The following is a 19128-nucleotide window of genomic DNA, read 5'->3' as shown; positions in this document are numbered from 1 at the left end:
TAAAAGTGGTGTCTTTCATTGTGGAGTTTCATCAAGTGTTAGATCCTTTCGATGCCTCTACTTGACAATGCATACTGATCTCGAAATTAAGACGGGCACACACCAATTCGACAAGGATGCAACAAAGGATACTCGACAAGAAAGGCGTTGTCGGGGAAGCGAGAAAGTCTATATAATGAGCCTTGACCTCCATCGAGAAGTTATCACTTCACCAACACACACAATAACATTGTCTATTGGAATGCCCTTGGCTAAGTCCTGTACCCTTGCATCTACCAGATTAGGAGACTAACAATGATGAATAGGCCCTGTCCCGGCATCAAATTGTTGCTCATGCAAACCCATTTCCAACTATTGGATTACAATATGACATGCCTTTGGCTGAGTATACTCTCTTATAATGATTCTTTTGCAATGGCTAACACTAGACTGCAGGTCTCATCATCCTTCCAGCATGATTATGTCCAGAAGTCTAAGTATATATCCGATGCTTTGGCTGAATTTCTTCGCCTTCATATGTGAAGATTGCAAAGCTAACATGGCATGTAGGTGTTATTGAGGATTACGCTCACCATATATGAGACTACCTTGGCTAGGTTTGCTTGGCAGTACGAATAGGGAACTAACATACTATCAGGCATCATCGCTGTACTCGTGAACAAATCATTCATTCTCGTTTCCTTTCTAAGTAGGTCCCTCCCTCTGGAGAAAATACAGCTAACATTCCAAAGTCATTCCACAGTTGGCAGATTTGCCATTCGTCTCCCAGAGTGATGATTATTATTTCAGACTGAGTCAACTCTATTATTCTGTCTCTTGAAATATACAATGGCCTTTTTGCTAACGAGTATCAGGTATTCTGCGTCGATCATTAGACTCAGATAACTCTGGCCTCATTTCGAGAATTTTCTCATGGCTAAGTTGTTTTTCTTACTCGCGCTCCAAGATACCATTGGATCCATATTGACTCGTTTCAGGTATATCCAATTCCACTGTTTGAAACAGCCACAAGTCAGATCACTTCAGGTAAGCTCCCTTTTTCCCTTTGCTGATATTCATAGGATCGATGCCATCCCTTTTACTTGATAACAATGAGATATATTCAATCGAACGATAATCAGTCCCACCAGTTGCAAGGTACACGGTAGGTCAGCCAGATCTTCGCTAATGTTTTACGACCAGTCTGGTCGGATGAAACTTCAACGAAACAGAGATCCACAACAACACAAATGCCTTGGTATTTTTTTTCCCTTTCATCTCCATAATTGCGTTTAGAAAATGCGGATATCAACTTGTACCAGGCTCATCACTTTTAAGCAATATCAACCCTGCACCTAGTGAGTCTCCCATTCAATTGTTTCGCTAACATCATATATTACTTAGGTAGAGATCTAACGATCTAGACGGAGCTGCGATGCTGGTTCCTCTTATGGAAGTCGAATTGAAAACAGGTGCCTGGATTTGAGGGGCCATAATAGAATGGAGGCGCGGCAAAAAATGTGGGGAATAGTGGCTTTGAAACGCCCGGTAAGTCTGCAAGGTTGAATCGATAGTTCTTTGTTCCAGAGGCTGACGCGGAAAAACTCTAAGGAAAGCGCCTTGCTCGTGTCCATAGTGCCAATTATTATAGGCAGCTAGATTACTTGCAGAAGGATGATATGCATACCGGATAAGATAGCATAGCCGGGGAATCCTGGTGCCTTTAAGTATAAACGCCCCAACAAATCAGGGCTCAAGGCCTATTTTTAGGTGTCGATCACTTTCCACGGAAACTCCTGCTTTCCCTATATCACTCTCTTCTGCCCTCCCCAAACCCCTTTGCAATAGGGCAAGATGATTGACGAAAACCTGCCAAGTATGATATTCCCCTTATCCATGGCTTTATTCCCCTGGTGCCTTTCGTAACTACGTCATCGCCCCCTCAATCCTGCACAAACTGACTCCACCCCTAGCGTTCTTCTTGAAGAACAATTCGCAGACCCCTCAACAGAGTACAATCTACCATCGCCAGTATGGAAATGAAGCGGAACCGGCATATACCCTCAGATATCTCGATCCGACAGCCATCACGTCACAAAACCGCTATGGCGTCGCCCTCTACGACCCCTACGTTCCGGACATCGTCTACGGCGAAGTCGCCGTGAGTCCTGAATGGACACAACCAAGCTTATCAGCAGATACAATTCGAGCCAACGGTGGCACCGCCCCACCTCCAGAGCCTATCCTTCCCACGGAGTTCGCTATCCAGCTATACAACCCCGATCAGCAAATCGTGATCCGTCACCAGCCTAAAACGTGGAACAAACCAGCGCGATGGGAGTTCGAGATGCCACAGCGCTCATTCCGAGTCCCGTCATCTTCTACACTAGATCGGACGCAGAGTGATCCCGCAGCAGCAGATATTACCCCAAAGCTGCGCTTCAGCTGGCGCAAAGACGGGAAACTTTCCAAGGATCTCTCATGCTTGCTTCATGGAAAAACCACCTCGGTTGCGGAGACCAAGAACAAGAGTCGTGAGCCAGATATTACGGTGGCTCTATTCCAGGGCCTAAAAGAGTTGACGCTCTACGAACCGAATCTATACCGCGTGGAGATGGAGGACTTCAAGGGCTTAGAGGTCGTGTTGTTACTCGCGGCGGTAGCTATCCGCGATATTTTCTTCGGTCCAGCCAAGGAAGCCTTCCACATCGTCCCCGGTGGCACAACTGTAGTGAACAGCAGACCGCAGGCGGCTGTCCCTGCTCGCAAGAGCCCGAAGGCGCAAGCTACAGGCGCTATCCCAGCCCGCAAGCCCGAACCACCCCGATCCTCAATTGCAAACCCCCAATCCCCTGCGCCGCAGGTACGGCGAAAACAGGACGAACTGGCGGCACAAGAGGAGCGCAAAACACAAGAACTGCTTGCAGCGGAGCGAAGACAGCAGGAAAATGTACGACGTCGGAAAGAGGTCGAATTGGACAGCGAGACGAAACGTCTACAAAAGCTCTATGGACAAGAGGAGCAGCGAGTTCGACTGCACCGCCCCAATCCAACTCCTTCCTCACGACCAAGTCCCTCCTCACGACCAAATCTTCCGCTTCGTCCCAGCGGGCCATACAACTCGCATCAATACTCCCAGTCTCACTCCCATGTGGCATCTCGACCCCCGCCCCAACCTGGCCGCCATCCTCGTCCGCAATCATATTACCCCCAAAGCCAACCGGCTCCTACTGTCGCAAATAGCCCATACCTTCAGCATCCTGCTCGCCCTGACCCTCGATCACAATCTACCGTCAGCTTTGCCCAGCCTCGCCCACAGTCTACTGTGGGGCTTTACCAGGTACCTGCTAGTACTGGGGCTTTGCCAGCAGGACAGCCACCTCGTCCTCAGCTTCAACCCAAGAAAAGCAGCTTCTTTGGCTTTAGGCGGAAGGAGGAGGGCAGCACTCCGAATAAGTTGGATAAAAAGCGGAGTTCCATGTTTTGATCTGATTTTGATTTTTGATACCCTGGCATTTTCATTCTGTTTTCTCAGCATTCTCGGGGCATTTTGGTACGTATTCAGTCATGTATTCATGGTCATGATTGTATAAAGGCATTTGCATTGAACGAAGCAACATATACCTCATGAAATACAAAATACAAAACAAAGAATTTCTATAATTCCTGACTAGCATGTCCAAACGGGTAAAAATGATAACCACGACTCTTATTTCATGAATCTTAGCTAGTATGAGCTCTTGAAGATAGGATCACCATGTTTTGCGGCCTTCTCTGCTGTGGTTTGAAACAAGGCCTGTCAAATCCATGTGCATCGTAGAGAAAGAATGTCATGAACCTGCGAATTCCTACTATTGGAAGAATATAGACAGCATCGGGAGTATTGATGCGTTTGAGTAAACAAGCCATGTCGTGTGCATACTGTAATGAATTGTTGTGCCATACCGACGCACTTACTCAAGGAGCGCTAAGGTTTATAGGTTCCCATTTTTAGACCCCATTTACAGAGGTAAAATCTTACTTTCTCCATCCTCAATTTAGACTTTCATTATCATCTCAATCGGGACTAACATAAAAATGCATACACCTAGATTGACTCTCAAATCCCCCCTAAACATGTCTCAACTCCTCAAATGATGTAGACGATAATTGCATGCAAGTCTTCCTAGATCCGTACTCTCCTCCCTCAAATCCCCTCCATCATGAACATCATGACGAAGCTCAGTTAAAACAGGGCCTTCAATCTCTCCTCAAAAAGCGCAACCAAATGATCACCAGCGTCATCCCCCATCAACGAAGCCATGTTCACGGATCTCTGTGCCCATGACTTGCAAAGTTCATCCCTACCCTCCGCGTAGAAGTCCATAGCCTGATTGAAAGACAAACTTGCAAGTTTTCCGAGCTCCTCGATAGGGTAAGTATAGTGCTCGCATTCTGACTGCGACATCTCATCCGATTCGGGATCCTTGTGGCAGTGCATTTGGATGTGTTCATGGCTCTGCAAGTAATCATCATCGAACGAACTGGCAATAACTTGGTCGAGGATTGACTCCGCGATTTGGAAGTACGTCATCTGTACCGCACCATCCTTGCCCCAGACGTTGGAAAGACAGTCATCATCATAAAACTCCAGCTCTGAGGGGATAGTCTCTTCGCGATTTCGGGCTGTGATGCAGAGATGAAACAGGACTTGCAGGTAGTACGGAATATTGGACCGGCTGGGTGTGAGAAGCAGTGAGTCGAGACTGTCTTTGCTGTAGATCTGGCGAATAATTTCCTAATAAGTTCAGAGTTAGTGATGAAATTGTAGTGGCAGGGGCTTTATCTTGGAATTTATACCCGAACAAGCCAGACCTTGTATTTTGAGGGCATTGACTTGGATAGAATGGTTTCCATGTATTGAGCACTCATTTTTCCGCCATCGCATTGGCTGGAGTTATGAAAGGCCCATAGAGCCATGTCCCATTCTTGTCCGTGGATGCATGCTTCAAAGCAGAGGCCCCAAAGAAGGCTCTCCATCGCATCATCGAGCTCGGGAAAAATTCTGCTGTTTCTGAGGTTAAGCAAGCCTGTTCGGACTTTCTCGTAGTAGTGAGACTGAAGAAATTAGTCTGTGTTCTGGTTTGGAAATTGAGAACTGGGGTTTCAACATACTTTGGCCTCTTCATCAGCCTGTGCGCTACGAGCACGGCAAACATTTAAGATCAGAACAAGGAGAAGATAGCGTGGGCCAATTGCGTCCACCAGTGTAGTCTCCCCCTCTGGTCTAGGGTTGTCTGTCTCTTTGGACTGGAGGAAGATGATGAGCTAGGAGTCTGTCAGCAACGAGAAGAAATAAGCTTTTGAATGGGCGGATATCTAAGGATTAAACAGACCTCTTTCAGAGTCTTCATGAGTGCCTCTACCATCTCAAGCTTGGAATTCTCCAGCAAGATGCAGACTAAGGCATAACATTTTTGAAACACCCATTCTTGTTCGACTGCCACGTAATCATCCTGAGCTTCCTGTTGCATCATATAGGCCGCTATAAAGGTCAGAATCTATCTCAACTTGAACCAGTTTGAATGTTACCTAATATGATGTTATGAGCCATCAATGTCACAACAGGGGCCGCGAGATTTCCACTGTCCACTTCATTTGAGAGAACGTAAATGAGGAATCTGCATATGTTTGGATTAGCATCAAAAAGGTATTTGCTAGATGTGAAATGCCTCACAATATCTCCTCCCTTTCCAAGAATCCATCGGAAGGCGATTCAGGATTCTCACTTCCCTCCTGTACCTCTTCGATGAAATCATGAAGGCATTTCATCACTTCTACGGACTTTTTGAGGCGCTGTGCTTCAAGAGTGCAGGCTTGAATGAACTGCAGTCTTTGTGGGTGACCGGCCGGAGGCGAATTTTGGAGGATCTGCTGGCAGGTGCAATCTTCCGAACGGTTATGATGGAAACGATATACTCAATGTACAGTTCACTCACTTGGCTTCTCACCCTTGCACTCCAGCAACGCAAGTCTCCACATAAGAAACAGAACCTGGAAGTCGTTCTTGAAGCCGCCCTGAGGATCGATGATATTGTGCAAAGGTATAACGCTCAACATCTTTCTAGCCGAGGGCGCATCGAAGCCGTCCAGACCAAGACTCACAAACTTCCTGTGCCAAAATTAGAAATTTATCATCCGAGAAGTGATGGATTACCGACTTTTGAATTTGGATCTTGTTTGTGTAAGAGCACGCTTCGAAGATTTTGGTGTTCAGTGCGATAAGGCACCATTCCTGTGCCACGGAATAGTCGGTCTCAAATCCGGTGCTGATGTGCTTCCAGATGAACTAGATGGCAGTCAGTGAACGTTTGTCCAGGGGTTTTAGAAAGATGATTATTATACAGCTAGCGCCGCATGAGTGGCCTGTTCACTCAGCGTTTCAAAACCTCGTGAATTCAAGATTTGCGCCGCATCACAGATCACCTCGATCTTGGTGTGTTCTCCTAGGGAAGTAGAAAGAGCCTGGGATACAAGTGCGATGAAGCTCCGGTCGACCCAATCAGTTCGAGCGAGTGGCACATGCTTTAGCAACAGCTGGAAGGCTTGCAACACATGGTCCTCACTAGCAAATTGTAAGCGCGCGGTAGCTAGGGATATGATAGTATCAATGTACCTGAGATCTCCTCCATATTTGAGGTAACGCATGGCACTATGTCAGTCATTAGCAGATGTTATCTTAGATGCTTAGCGCCAACTCGCAGTTCAAATGATCGCTCGGTAAACTGCAAGCCGGTGAATACCCAGCCAAGCACTGGCGATTGAGAGTTAGCAGAAGGACACCTAATTCCAATGTCTTTCATAAACACCTTTGAAAAATTCGGCTTTGTCTTCCTCATTCGCCGGGCGAAGCGTCTCCAACTGGAGGAAAATAACGGCAGGATTGCCTCCGTATTTCTAACAGAGTCAAGGAGTGAACATAAACAGAGACCCATTACCCAGGACTTACCTCCTTGAGAATCTGGAGCTGCTCTGCCATCTTATCCTTCGTCTCGGACGTGTCCATAGACTTGTAAATTCGAGCTGATCAAGTCAGCTTGCTGGGACTACCATAAGAAAGGGACTAAGCACATACCAAGAGTATGTCTAACAAGCAGCTCCAAGTGATCAAAGCCACTTCTTTTGGGTTTGAGGTGCTCATTGCACTCATCGATACGAGTGGCTGCTCTTTCTAGCCACTTGATGGCAACATCGTTCTGGAATGATGCAAATGCATGATATCCAATGTTGTAGTAGATCTGAACTACAGTTTCGCCGTTTTTGATCGAATATGTTTTGGGGACTTTACCGAAGAGGTGCTCAGCAAGGTCTAGATGACCTTCCAGATAATGCTAAACATCATCAGTCAAGCTCCAAATTAATCGAAACCTGGAAATGGGTTACCAGCTGCACGCGAAAAGCGAAGTTCTCTGCGACAAAAGATTGGAAGATCTCCAGATCAATAGCAGGAGTTGAAGCTTTCAGGTTTTCGAGTCTTTGTGCTACCACTGTCATAATGCTGAGTGCCAGTTCAAGTTCTGCGTCCTCTATATCACTGATGAGCTTTGATAGATGGAACAGTAAGGTGACTTACCGATGCAGAAGCGAGCTGCGGTAAATGCTGCTCGTAGAACTCTGGCATGTCCAGAGGCCGTGTTTGAGGTTCCATGATCAATCAATAAGAAGGCGAACGCCCTCACTGAAGAGGAAAAGGGTCAGTTGCTGATTTGAGCGTTTAAAAAGACATTTCTTGAAAGCAAACCTCGGCTGAGAGCTATGTGTTCCCTTTTGTCTTCAACACGAGAGCACAGGGTAAGTCTACAGGTGTTCCAGAGATCTGTACCGATAGTATCAATCTCGCCATAATTGGAAGATGTAGGACCTGTGATTGACGAAAGCTTTTGGATTTGTCTTTTGAGAGGGTCAGTATCCACGCGTTGCGCCAGTTGACCACGAGGCGCCATTGTTATTTGTCTTTTCAATGTTTGCACGATAGCTATTGGAAGTTCACGCGTTAGAAAGTGATAAAACGAGGATGATAGATGGGTTTGTAGGATTATGATTGTACTTTTCACCGAGTTCACCTGCTTTGTCACATCATCATCCTGGAAAGACGCCATGACAATTGGGCGAAGGCGAAAGAGGGTGTCGCCAACTGAAAAGAAGTATCTGTGGAGGCTGGGGGAAAAATTTGGATGGGACGACGGGTGGTGGCACCAGTGCAAAAAGGATGAGCTGGAAAGAGTTATTCCAAGGGTTGAAAGAATATGAAGGAAGAGTTGATGGCGACTGGTATGGAAAAAGAGTTGATGGTGACTGGTATGGAAAAAAAAGTTCGCGACGGAGCTATACACAGGAAGTGTTGGAAGCCAGTCGACGTTGTTTTCACAACCAGACGCCCGGCCTTTTCCTCACTAGCTTTCGTGCTCTACAACCTTGGAAGCAGTAGCAGGATTTGGTGAAAACAAATCGGGAGTGATTCGATGTAAACATCCTTAGATAAGATAAATATTTTACACCTCAAGACCAAGTACACCTTTAATCAAAGGCCGCGGACATCCAGCCTCGGGGAATCAAGAATCAATATTTCACAAGCCAGCATTTAGAAAGAAGTCCACAATAAATCAATGAAAGCCGACCAAAAGCGTATGCTACTTGTGTATCCGCTGGGTTGGAAGGAAGTTTCCAACAATAAGGGAGGGACTATAGCCGGATATGTTAGCTAAGGCATAGTCAAGGGATTCAAGCAGGAACGAACATATTGTGGTTATCGCGTCGAATTGTGAATGAGAAGCAGCATTGGATCCCCTCTCCAGACCCATTTGGACTCTTCAGAGTACAGCTCGTAAGCATTGCTTTCTGAGTGTTGTCAAAAGCAATTGCTCCAAATTTCTCCCAATAGCTGACTAGCTGGTCTTCAACAATGATCTCGTGAATGGCAAGTTTCCCCTTGATAAATATTAGTATGGGTAAGATCAGACATATAAGGGGAGACTCACATCTCGCAAACTCTCTATTGGCACATCGATCAACTGTGCCATCTCATTATTACCACGGAAGATCTCACCGGTTCGTCGCCAGCAACAGGCTGGAATAGCCATACTGGCAAAGACACGGTCATACTCCATGAGACTTCGCTCGAACCACATCTCCACCAGGATCAACTCGATATCCGTTAAGCTCTGCATGCGCTCTCGGAACTTGGGCCGGAACTTGTCAAGTTGTCGGAGAATTTTTTGCCGAGATATTTGTTGCATGTTCTTTTCCATGTACTGATTGAGCCGAGCATATCCCTTGACGTAGTTGAAAGGCTTCAGCAAACCAGCATCATACTTGGCTTTGAGTAGCTTGTTCATACGCTCCTCTGGGGGGTCTGATCCGGACGGATCGGCCGCAGTCATATAGTATGTCTCGCGTGCTTTGTCATTTGCCGCTGCTGGAGCAGCGGCTCTTTGGATGGAATCTCCCTGGGGTACTGCCGGAGGCGGAAGCTGCGCCGGGAGTGGTATCCCGTTCGACATGTTCATTGTGTTCATCGAATTCATCAAAGAAGGATCGGAGTAAATTCCCTGAGGGTTGTCCTGGCTTTGGAACATTGATCCATCATCCAGCAAACTGTTGCTGAGAAAATCGCCAAGCAAGTTGTACTCATTCGTAACTTCAGGGGCATTAAACATGTACGATGGATGTAGCGAGTGCATATCCTGAAACTGGTTCTGTCCACCCATCCAGTCGTTGTAGGGCATCACTGTTATAAGCCACATCAGCTGGAGTCCCAAAGTCCTCGTCTTAAGACTTACACTGCTGGGGATTGGTATCGAGGTCCTGACCAGACGAAGAGATATTTGCTGGCTGCACAGAGGAAGGCTGGATTCCGATTGTACCATCGGGGAGAATTTGCTGACCGGCAGCATCCGGGACGTCGACATTCCGAGGCATACTTTGAACGTTGCCCAGCTCATTGTTGGACGACCCTTCTTCGTCTGCCGCGGAATGCTCCTGATCGCTTCGAGCTCGTTTGGCGGGTTCCCTGGGCTCGTCATGGCATAAATGACCAATGTTGCGCTTCACACATCGGGCACAAGGTCGTTCCTTCACGAATCAAAACTAGTTAGCGGGCACATCTTTTATTTGTCACTCTGGTTGACAACCAGTCTCTCGGCTAGCGAATAGACTGTATGGAACTAGTTTGGGAGAGGTCGTACCGAATCGCAAGTCATATGCTGTCCCACGCGACCAAGAGCTCTTTCATTAGCAAATATGATTCTGGAAAATAAGAATGTCCCCACTGATGTGGGGGAAGTTGCTGCCCGAAGGCTGTCGCATCGATGAAGCGGACACAAGCGCTAATTGAAGGATCTGACGAGAGGGAAGCTCACCGAGCGGCGACAATATACGCATGCTATAGAATTGATATGGTCGTTAGTGTCAAATGCTCAATCGCCAAGCGAACTGGAATGCAAGCGAAAGCGCCCAGACCCCTGTCGCATACCCTCACGCGGGGGGCAACTTACCATGATTGACCTTGCGGCGCTTTTTGGGACTGGAATGACTGCCAGAGCCAGATGTTTCAGCCTTGGCAGCAGATATTGTTTGCGATTCCTTTGCGCGCGCATCCTTTGCTGCGTCACCAGTCCTGGACTTGGCAGATGCAGTCCTATCGGAACCGGCGCCCGACATGCTCCTTTCAGTCATAGTTACGTTTTGTCGTGTAATCACCAGGACCAGGTGGAATGGCTGCCTGCAGACATTGCAGTATGAAAGTCGAAGGTTGAAACGTCAAAAGTCAAAAGTTCGCTGGACCTTCGCGAAAGCGGAGTGACCCCTCCGTTCTGCTCCGCGTGTGGGGAATCCCCCATCGTTTCTCGGCAACGCCACCGAGAGCCGCCTCGGAACAATAGCCTGGTTCATATAAGAATATGAGATATTAAATATTTTACATCTATTGTATGAAATGGAATCAAAATCTCTCATTCATTTCTCTAACTATGCGGGTTTTTATCGGGCGTCCGCTAGCTTGGACCTTCTCGTGGGGCCTCTAGCGCAGATCCTGATCATTGGAATTGGCCAGATTGGACAGCCACAAATGATCGACTGGGCTCAGACCCTGTTCTGGTTGAGATCTGACTGACATATCCCTCAGCAAAAAAACCCCGGAGGCTTTCACATGTCATCGATACCGGCACGCTCGTCTCGGCGCATAGCAACTGCGACTGCAGCTCAGGTATCGGGATTTCAGCACGCGACAGGGATTCCCTTGGTGGTATTGGGATGCAATGCTCAACGCTTACATCTTGCTAGTCGAGGATTCGCTGTCCTCAATTGCGGTTGTATTGATGTTCGTATTGATGTTCTTTGCGTCCGCGCGTGTGGGACTTTCGGGGTACTTTAGAAGGTCATCGGATGCTTCTTTCAGTCGTTAGATGCTGCAAAAATGTCCAGTGCAGCTTGCGACCGAGTGATGGCATCTCTCAGTCCAACAAGTGGAGCCGTATTGGTCTGCATAGATTGGAGATGGCCATGCAATTGCTTCATCAATGTTTGTATTTCGGGGTCGGTGTCGAGCTAAGATTGAAATCATAAGTTGGTGTAGTGTGGATTGTGCAACTTCATCCAGATTCCATACCTCATCCAGTGTCGCCTGATTGGGCTTAGCATCAACCAATGTAAACCCAGAAGACCCGGAGTCTTGGGGGAGCTCGTCCAGCTGCCGGAGAACAGGGTGTTCCTTGAAGCAATCCATGTCAGCAAGAATAATCCTGGTTCGCCAAAAAAGCCCTCTTACATTCTTCATCAGCCTCTTTCGCTCGGCCTCTGCTCGCTTGGCGTTCTTGTCCATTGCCTGGAGCTCCTTTTTGTCACTGGCAAGAAGCGCTTCTTCTTTCGCAATTTCAGCTTTCAGGAGGTCGGTGCTATCCTTGATTGTAGCCAGGCTTGCCTCGAGAGTCCTCTGTGTATAGTCAGTCAGCAGTGCTCATCGGTGACCGTATTAATGAGTTCATACGTGTTCATCGAGTGCAGATTCATAGTCAAAGTTCGAGTCATTTGTTATAGGGGGGAAGGGCATCCGTGGAAGTCGCTTTCCGAGACTATCAGTCTTGAATGTTAGCTCAATCCAGACACAATGCGCTCGAAGCGCACGAAGCCACTGGCTTGAGATAAGCTCTATGTTGAACGTACTTTCGAACTACTGCTTGAACTGCGCTCTGTGCCTCAATCCGTTTGCGCTCATTCGACTGACGCATAATTACTGGGCGTTCAAGTGCATGAAACATCTCCCTGACCTTGTCCTGAACTGGCTCTGGCAAAGTTGTCCATTTCGACTTGATCGTCTTTTCCGGAACACGACGAATTTGTGGCTTCAAATAGGCGTAGCGCTTTTCCGTGTCGGCTTCAACATCATTATCATCATCACCCGAGCGCTTTCGTTTTGGAGGCATGGCGGGGTGAGCAAAAAGGGTTGAAAGGGATGTGGGGTGTCAACAAAAGTCTAGGTGCTGCAGGACGCGTCAAGCCGAAACAGAGCGGACCTTGGAGCGGTGGAGATCGGCACCGTACCTTAAACCATTAGTAGGCCCCGCAATCAATGAGTTGAATTCATATCACGGCTATTATTACCAGGGTTGCATCGTATCGAAATATTTCATTCAAATATTCGTGAGCTTGGTAAATACTTCACGCAGTCAAAATTGTGCGTACATTTAATGAATCCATTTACGGGTAGCGAAGTCCCTGCTATGCGACCTTGGGCAAGAGCAGGTAGAATGGAATACATACTACGTAGTTCAGATTCATGAAAGTCGTGCTCTATCCAATCTATGTGATACATGTATGTATTTTCAACGTTATCCATGGATCATATGCATAAATCAGTTTGAAAGCTCCACTAAAAGAGTTTCAAAGCCCATGCCCGTTATCTCCACAGAAGCCTATCTGATAGGTATAAGGACCATAAACAGGAAAATGCCTACCCCAAACAGAAATGGTATCTTTCGCAAAATGAACGCCCTCTCGCCAGCCGGCAAGCCACAGCCTGCTCAACCCACCGCTGAACCGCTTTAATGACAATGAAATTACAAGAACATGAGCATGATATCCATGCCAGACCATACTGGCCTCATCTAGGCATCACGAGGCCATTGATACCTTTCATATCAGTCAACTGACTTTGCAGGATTTCGTTGCCACGCATGATCTCCTCGAGCCAGTCAGCGGCTTGAGTGAGCATGGCGCTTTTACTAAAGCCCCCGCCTCGCAGCCCTGGGACTAAAGAACAAAGATCGTCAAAGCCCTGACGAATGAGATTGCGTCGTTTTTGTTCAGACAGAATATGATTTGTGCGCTTTTGCTCCTCAGAAAGGTTCTCGCGTGCGTTCTTGCTGTTTGATTGGATGCTTGCTTTCCTGGGCGCATTGGTCGACGCACGACGCGCTTTCGCGTTGCTCATGGTGCGTGATTTGCGAGCTGGTAATTTCATCTCATCGTCATCTGAGAGAGGATCTTCTTTAATCGTTCGTGGTCGTTTGCGAGGCTGAGAGGCATCTTCTATATCGATACTGTGAATGCTGGAGTGATGAGCATGGCTGCCTGGCATGCGCTCGGGGCTAGGAGCCCGTGTGTTGGCCGCGCTGGTCTGTGGCTCAAAACAATCCAGATGGTCTAACAGCTCTCGGGTGCGTGTCTCTTCATCCGGCTGATCAGGCGGGGCCACATAGCCCTGGTCCATGAAGCTGATATCCGTACCCCACTGAAGGCTGCGGACCTTGCGAGATGGATGTTGATCCGCGGGAATGGGATCGCGCACGTCAAAGAGCATTTCCGATGTATGATACCCGGTTGGTAGTCTGCTATTTGAGGGGGAAGAAGCGTTTGCATGTGCGACAGGGGCAGATTGTGAGTTGTGACGGGGATGAGCTCCATTGATATGGGACCCGTTGAGAAGAGGCTGGGTCGCAAAAACCTGCTGAGCGAGCGCAGACCCGATATCTGTCCCATTTATGCCACCTTGGTAGAGCATTGACGCGGCGGCATATATGTCTGGGCCTGGCGTATTTCCCACCATCATATTTGGCTTTCCGAGGGCATGCTGTTGATATGAGGGCTGGGATAGAGATGTAGTCGAGCCTTCGAAGGTCGGCGGTAGTTCATCAGACCAGTCGAAGTTAAGTCCCGGTGTTTTATTGTGTTGGGCTCGGAGCCAAAAGTCATTCGTGAAGCTATTTGCATTCATGGTCGTAAAGAAGTTGTCGAGCATATTGGATTCATTATCGTCAAGGAGAGAGGGTCCCGGGGGTAAGGCCGGAGCTTGTTCATAGGGAGTATCCATTGGTGAAAGGAAAGAATCTGGCGCCCTCATTAGCAAGCTGCGACACTATTTCACCAACTCATAATGAGACTCACAGCCAAACGGGCCCGGAGGTGGGGAGTTACGCCCGGTCTGGATCTCTGGCACAGGACCATTCATCACTTCGAGGTCAAATAAGGAGAACGGAACAGGCGGGAAACGAGTGCAAGTCAATGATGGTGTGCTCTGCTATTCCAGAGCGGTTCGAACCAGCAAAGGTTGATCATGCCTTGGTCGATAGTTCTCGAAGTGAGTAATACTTCCGACTTGTCAATATACTATATCGAGATCGGCCTGCGACAGGGGACAACGGGAGGACGAGGAACTCGCACAACGAGATTCCAGCGTAGAAAAGAAAGTCACTTGTGCAGCACAAATCCGGTCATCAAGAGATACAGGAAGGAGTCGAAGTGAGAGAAAGCTGGGGAAGCGAAAGGTGGAGTTGATCATTATGCTCATCGCATCAATCACATGTGAATTTTCGCCCGGTCGCGTGACGTAACAGCATTACCAAAATTACCCCAAGGTGTCAATAAATTACCATTCTTATAGTCCAAATGGATATCGGAGTCGATCTGAAGATACATCCACGGTACCTGCTTTACCAAGATTGTATCCCCGAGGCCGTGCATTCAACTCTTAACTAATAGAATCGTTCTCGTTACTACCACAACCCACTTTAGAACCACATTTCAGGGAAAACTGGGGTTCCCCATTATTCCAGTCGGAGGTCCCAGGTATCATTCAAGGAAAGGAACTGGTCTTTGACTACTCTCATCTGCGGTCGACTAACTCGGCTCGGCATCTTGGAAAAGCCATACAACGATCTTTCCTCCATTCGGTCATTAATTAAAACCCGCGAGCTTGATACACTGCTTTTTCACACCCCGCAAACCTTGGGTGCGCTACCATCACGGATGATCATCCTTCGTCATTTTGCTGGTACTGTGTTCCCCTGAATTACAGTTGACCCTAACCCACTGCGGGGACTCTTCCTGTTCAGGAACCGAGGTCTAACGACCTAGGAAAGAAGTCCTTGGACGCGGGCCCTACATAGATTGTATCCCCGTTACACAGATCCACGGTTGATCATAGGGACCACCAAAAAAACGATCGTGCAGTTGTCCCAGACGCAGGATACTACCCAATTTTCGGGCTGGGCAAATTTGCTGGTCACCCTCCCCCCTCACCCCAAATTCTGTCGGTTGCGAGATTTGATCCGTGTTGCTGATTGGCGACCGTTGAGTCGATCCTACATTGCGAAAGGCCCTCCTCCGACGCGTCTGGTCCTGCCGGATATCTTCCCGGCGCGCAATGCTTAGTCGAGACCCCCTGCGGATCATGACATGAAGGTTACCGGCGCTATGGAACCTCCAGTTCGGCTCAATTTCCCGGATAGGCACCTTAACGCCCAGATCTTCAATCCGTGAGTCTATTCGATCGCCTAATCTGCTGGTAAAACGGGCGATATAGCGCTAGCAGCCCTGAAAAGCAGAAAATACAAAGTCCAAGGTTCTAACTGATCGTCGACAGTATTATCCGGGCTTACGCTTTGGGGTATCTCTCAGCCGTTACGCCCAGACTTATCAGCTTTGCCCGACGATTGGGAAAGAAGAATGAATCCACTAAACAGAAACTTCAGCAGGTACGTTTCGACTGCCTTGGATTTGGATATTCTCATTTCCTTGATAAATCATTCGCCCCGTGCGCCATCTGTCGTCGTTGCATAGGGGTTTGAAACAACGCAGGCTGACAAAAAAAACTTATAGCTGGCACACGCTCTGGCCGGGCCTCTACGAGTGAACAGCTTTCCAACGTTTTGTGGAATCTTAGTGGGAGGATCAACCATCCTTCCGGTCGTGTTGTATCGGATATGCGCATGCATTGTAGCCTGTTTCAAGGGTAACCTCCGGCTTTCCCAAAGAGGCCAACGGCTCCTTCAGTTCGCTACAGCATTTCTATCAGCGTGGTTTAGTTTCCAACTGCTGAACAAAAACCGTGAAATCTCACGGCAGGATGTCAGGGCTCGGAGAATCTCTTCGTCCCAACATGATTTTAACAAAACTTCGGCCAAAACTCTCGAGCGTCCTCATCCGGTGTTGGTCGGGAGGACAATGGATCTGACCCTTTTCACGGTCACAAGAGCGGTTGACGTGATAGCATGTGTTGCATGGAATAGCTGGTATCGTCGTCGCAAGGCCCAAAATCGCTGGACCGTCATGGAAACCCTTGCTCCTGGCCTAGCTGACGCCGGGGTTTTTGCATCGAGCGCAGCTATAGTCATGTGGGCCTGGTTCTACCTTCCTGAACGGTTGCCACGGACGTACGAAAAATGGATTGGAGAGGTGGCGAAGGTAGATACACGGTTAATCGAAGCTCTTCGTCGCGCTCGCCGTGGGGTCTTTGTATACGGGAAAGATACAGGCCAAGCCCCGCTCCTCGAGTCCATGTGTAGGGACTATAATTGGCCTGAGGAATGGGGAGATCCATCTAAGGTGGCTCCCATTCCATGCGAAATGGTGCACATGGGTGCCGGTCCCAATTGTGAGAAACACGCAATATCGCGCTTTGCCAGAACTTTCAAGTTTGCCTGTGCAACCTATATCCCACTACAAATTGTTCTCCGCCTACGGGGTATAAAGTCCCCGGCTGCACTGGGCCGTGCTATCTCCGACGCTGCCCGGTCATCTGCTTTCCTTGCCTCATTTGTGAGCCTGTTCTACTACTCCGTATGCCTAGCTCGGACACGGCTAGGTCCCAAGATCTTTGATCCGAAAACTGTCACTCCGTTAATGTGGGACTCTGGTCTCTGTGTTGGGGCCGGATGTCTCATGTGTGGTTGGAGTGTACTGGTCGAGAAAGCGCGGAAGAGACAGGAGTTGGCGCTCTTTGTGGCACCTCGGGCTGCGGCGACGGTGTTGCCACGGTTGTATGAGAAGAAAGTATGTCCAACCCTCACATTACCCAGTTTTTGACGGTCACACCCAAACGAACCGTGCTTCTCTATTCCCCTAACCCCGAGAGTTGTTTGGTCCGTGAATGATTCGGAGCCGTCACGCGATGCTAATGCTTTTCTTCTCTGTTAGTATCAATACCGCGAGCGCATTGCCTTTTCCATCAGCGCTGCGATACTACTAACTTGTCTTCGTGAAAGACCACACATGGTCCGTGGAGTTTTCGGCCGCATTACGACAAGCGTGTTGAAGTAAAATATCTTCCTGAGGGCACTTTGGTCGTTTTGATTCTGCCGTATTGTATTACTAAAGATGACCTTGCCTACATGGCGTTGTAGGTCATGATAGAGGACTTGGCGCATTGTGTTGTGAGGCTTAGCCCGTTTTATGTTCCCGGGCCTGTTTTTACTATGCATTCCTAGACGTGGTCCTCCACTGTATATGCAATTGTTTTCAACTCTTAACCTAAACAATAAACGAGAGGCTTTAATTATTTGATTCATTGTGGTTTGTAATATATTCGATATGCTAAAATCGTTGCGCAGGCCATCTTCTCCATACATTATAGCTCCAACGATGTGGCCCACCAAGACGGCTTATCGATAAGGAATATCACGTGACATCGGTTGCTGATAATTGCAGGCTGTGGAGTCGGACCATGCATGACTCCATCCAAGATCAAGAGCCATGTTCTCCAGGTTAATGCCCTCATGGGGGCCTCGCACAATCACAGGAGCTATTCCTAAACGATCAATATGCTCTCGAAAGGGTATGTTCGAAGCAGAGAAGCGGTACTTCTCGAGGAATTCCTTCCTGCATGCGAAACACCATGCTTCCTCCGCGCCGTTCAATACTCCTCAGTCGCAGCAGCGCAACACTTCTACAATGTGAGATTGAATTCCAATTCCGCGCCGAAAACTTCGCAGAACTGATTGTGTTCCAAATAGGTATTACACCATCAGTATGATCCTGGGAACTGTGGCACTTGCCTACGGCTCCGTCCCTCTCTATAAAATGGTATGATCCAACTACTGCAACCAAAGGTCCAATCGCCAGGCATGAGCTTTTAGATTGCTTACCATTTATCTCGCAATAGATTTGTCAACAAACCGGCTGGGGTGGCCAACCTATCACTACCCACCGCGGCGGCGGCGAAGACACAGCGTCCCGCGTGACTCCCGTAACCGATTCCCGCCGGCTCCGCATCACATTCAACGGCTCTGTCTCCGATGTTTTGCCATGGAAGTTCACTCCGCAACAGCGTGAAGTCCGAGTGCTACCAGGCGAGACCGCACTGGCCTTCTACACTGCAACCAACAAGGGCCCCAACGATATCATCGGAGTTGCGACATACAGTGTGACGCCCGGCCAGGTTGCACCGTATTTCAGCAAAATTCAGTGCTTCTGCTTTGAGGAGCAAAAGCTCAATGCTGGCGAATCGGTAGATATGCCTGTCTTCTTCTTCATTGATCCAGACTTTGCTACGGATCCAACTATGAAGGGCATTGATACGATCACATTGTCTTACACCTTCTTCAGTAAGCTTTTGCACATTTGACCTCAAAATAGCCGATACTAATCTAGAGCAGAAGCGAAATATGACGATAACGGAGTGCTGAAGCCAATTGCCTCTTGATCGACTTGTTTGAAGTACGACTTTTGAATTTACTCAAAAGGCCGGCGAGCGCTGGCGAAGGGATCTAAAGCAAGACTCGCCCAGCAGATCCTGACTTCCAGGTGACACAGGTCTGTTCATTCCCATCTCATCTCCACAGGAATTGTGTGTGTACTATATAGATATTGGAGTTCTGGAAACTGCGCAATGTCGATGCC

The 19128-nt window shown here is 48.2% G+C and overlaps 7 protein-coding genes across 7 annotated transcripts; 3 read left to right on the top strand and 4 right to left on the bottom strand.

Annotated features, from left to right (window-relative positions):
• Positions 1 to 1764: 1764 nt before the first annotated feature.
• N7503_010228 (uncharacterized protein) lies at positions 1765 to 3466 on the top strand (the record flags this gene model as incomplete). Its single annotated transcript, XM_057069774.1, has 2 exons — positions 1765 to 1855; positions 1953 to 3466. The coding sequence occupies exons 1-2, from the start codon at positions 1834 to 1836 to the stop codon at positions 3464 to 3466; spliced, it is 1536 nt and encodes a 511-aa protein (XP_056916385.1). The 5' UTR covers positions 1765 to 1833.
• A 738-nt stretch (positions 3467 to 4204) lies between these two features.
• N7503_010227 (uncharacterized protein) lies at positions 4205 to 7961 on the bottom strand (the record flags this gene model as incomplete). Its single annotated transcript, XM_057069773.1, has 17 exons — positions 4205 to 4756; positions 4819 to 5076; positions 5134 to 5286; positions 5355 to 5503; positions 5551 to 5639; positions 5696 to 5906; positions 5958 to 6130; positions 6180 to 6307; positions 6364 to 6583; positions 6635 to 6670; positions 6762 to 6772; positions 6826 to 6915; positions 6968 to 7041; positions 7094 to 7349; positions 7402 to 7544; positions 7592 to 7696; positions 7841 to 7961. 17 exons carry the CDS (start codon positions 7959 to 7961, stop codon positions 4205 to 4207), a joined length of 2769 nt encoding a protein of 922 aa, XP_056916384.1.
• Positions 7962 to 8648: 687 nt separating this feature from the next.
• On the bottom strand, positions 8649 to 10692 carry acuM (gluconeogenesis transcription factor RDS2; the record flags this gene model as incomplete). The annotated part of the gene is made up of 7 exons (XM_057069772.1): positions 8649 to 8700; positions 8756 to 8946; positions 8997 to 9745; positions 9798 to 10089; positions 10203 to 10220; positions 10377 to 10399; positions 10512 to 10692. 7 exons carry the CDS (start codon positions 10690 to 10692, stop codon positions 8649 to 8651), a joined length of 1506 nt encoding a protein of 501 aa, XP_056916383.1.
• Positions 10693 to 11409: 717 nt separating this feature from the next.
• On the bottom strand, positions 11410 to 12437 carry N7503_010225 (uncharacterized protein; the record flags this gene model as incomplete). Its single annotated transcript, XM_057069771.1, has 5 exons — positions 11410 to 11562; positions 11624 to 11725; positions 11783 to 11947; positions 12002 to 12086; positions 12178 to 12437. 5 exons carry the CDS (start codon positions 12435 to 12437, stop codon positions 11410 to 11412), a joined length of 765 nt encoding a protein of 254 aa, XP_056916382.1.
• A 677-nt stretch (positions 12438 to 13114) lies between these two features.
• On the bottom strand, positions 13115 to 14461 carry N7503_010224 (basic helix-loop-helix domain-containing protein; the record flags this gene model as incomplete). Its single annotated transcript, XM_057069770.1, has 2 exons — positions 13115 to 14340; positions 14398 to 14461. 2 exons carry the CDS (start codon positions 14459 to 14461, stop codon positions 13115 to 13117), a joined length of 1290 nt encoding a protein of 429 aa, XP_056916381.1.
• A 2099-nt stretch (positions 14462 to 16560) lies between these two features.
• N7503_010223 (uncharacterized protein) lies at positions 16561 to 17550 on the top strand (the record flags this gene model as incomplete). The annotated part of the gene is made up of 2 exons (XM_057069769.1): positions 16561 to 17283; positions 17428 to 17550. The coding sequence occupies 2 exons, from the start codon at positions 16561 to 16563 to the stop codon at positions 17548 to 17550; spliced, it is 846 nt and encodes a 281-aa protein (XP_056916380.1).
• Positions 17551 to 17982: 432 nt separating this feature from the next.
• On the top strand, positions 17983 to 18931 carry N7503_010222 (cytochrome c oxidase assembly protein; the record flags this gene model as incomplete). The annotated part of the gene is made up of 4 exons (XM_057069768.1): positions 17983 to 18182; positions 18243 to 18312; positions 18392 to 18833; positions 18885 to 18931. 4 exons carry the CDS (start codon positions 17983 to 17985, stop codon positions 18929 to 18931), a joined length of 759 nt encoding a protein of 252 aa, XP_056916379.1.
• Between the last annotated feature and the right edge of the window lie 197 nt (positions 18932 to 19128).

Source organism: Penicillium pulvis (assembly GCF_028828015.1).
Source record: "Penicillium pulvis strain IBT 33274 chromosome Unknown scaffold_8_segment0_segment0, whole genome shotgun sequence".
NCBI lineage: Eukaryota > Fungi > Ascomycota > Eurotiomycetes > Eurotiales > Aspergillaceae > Penicillium > Penicillium pulvis.
This window is presented reverse-complemented; position numbering and strand designations above follow the sequence as displayed.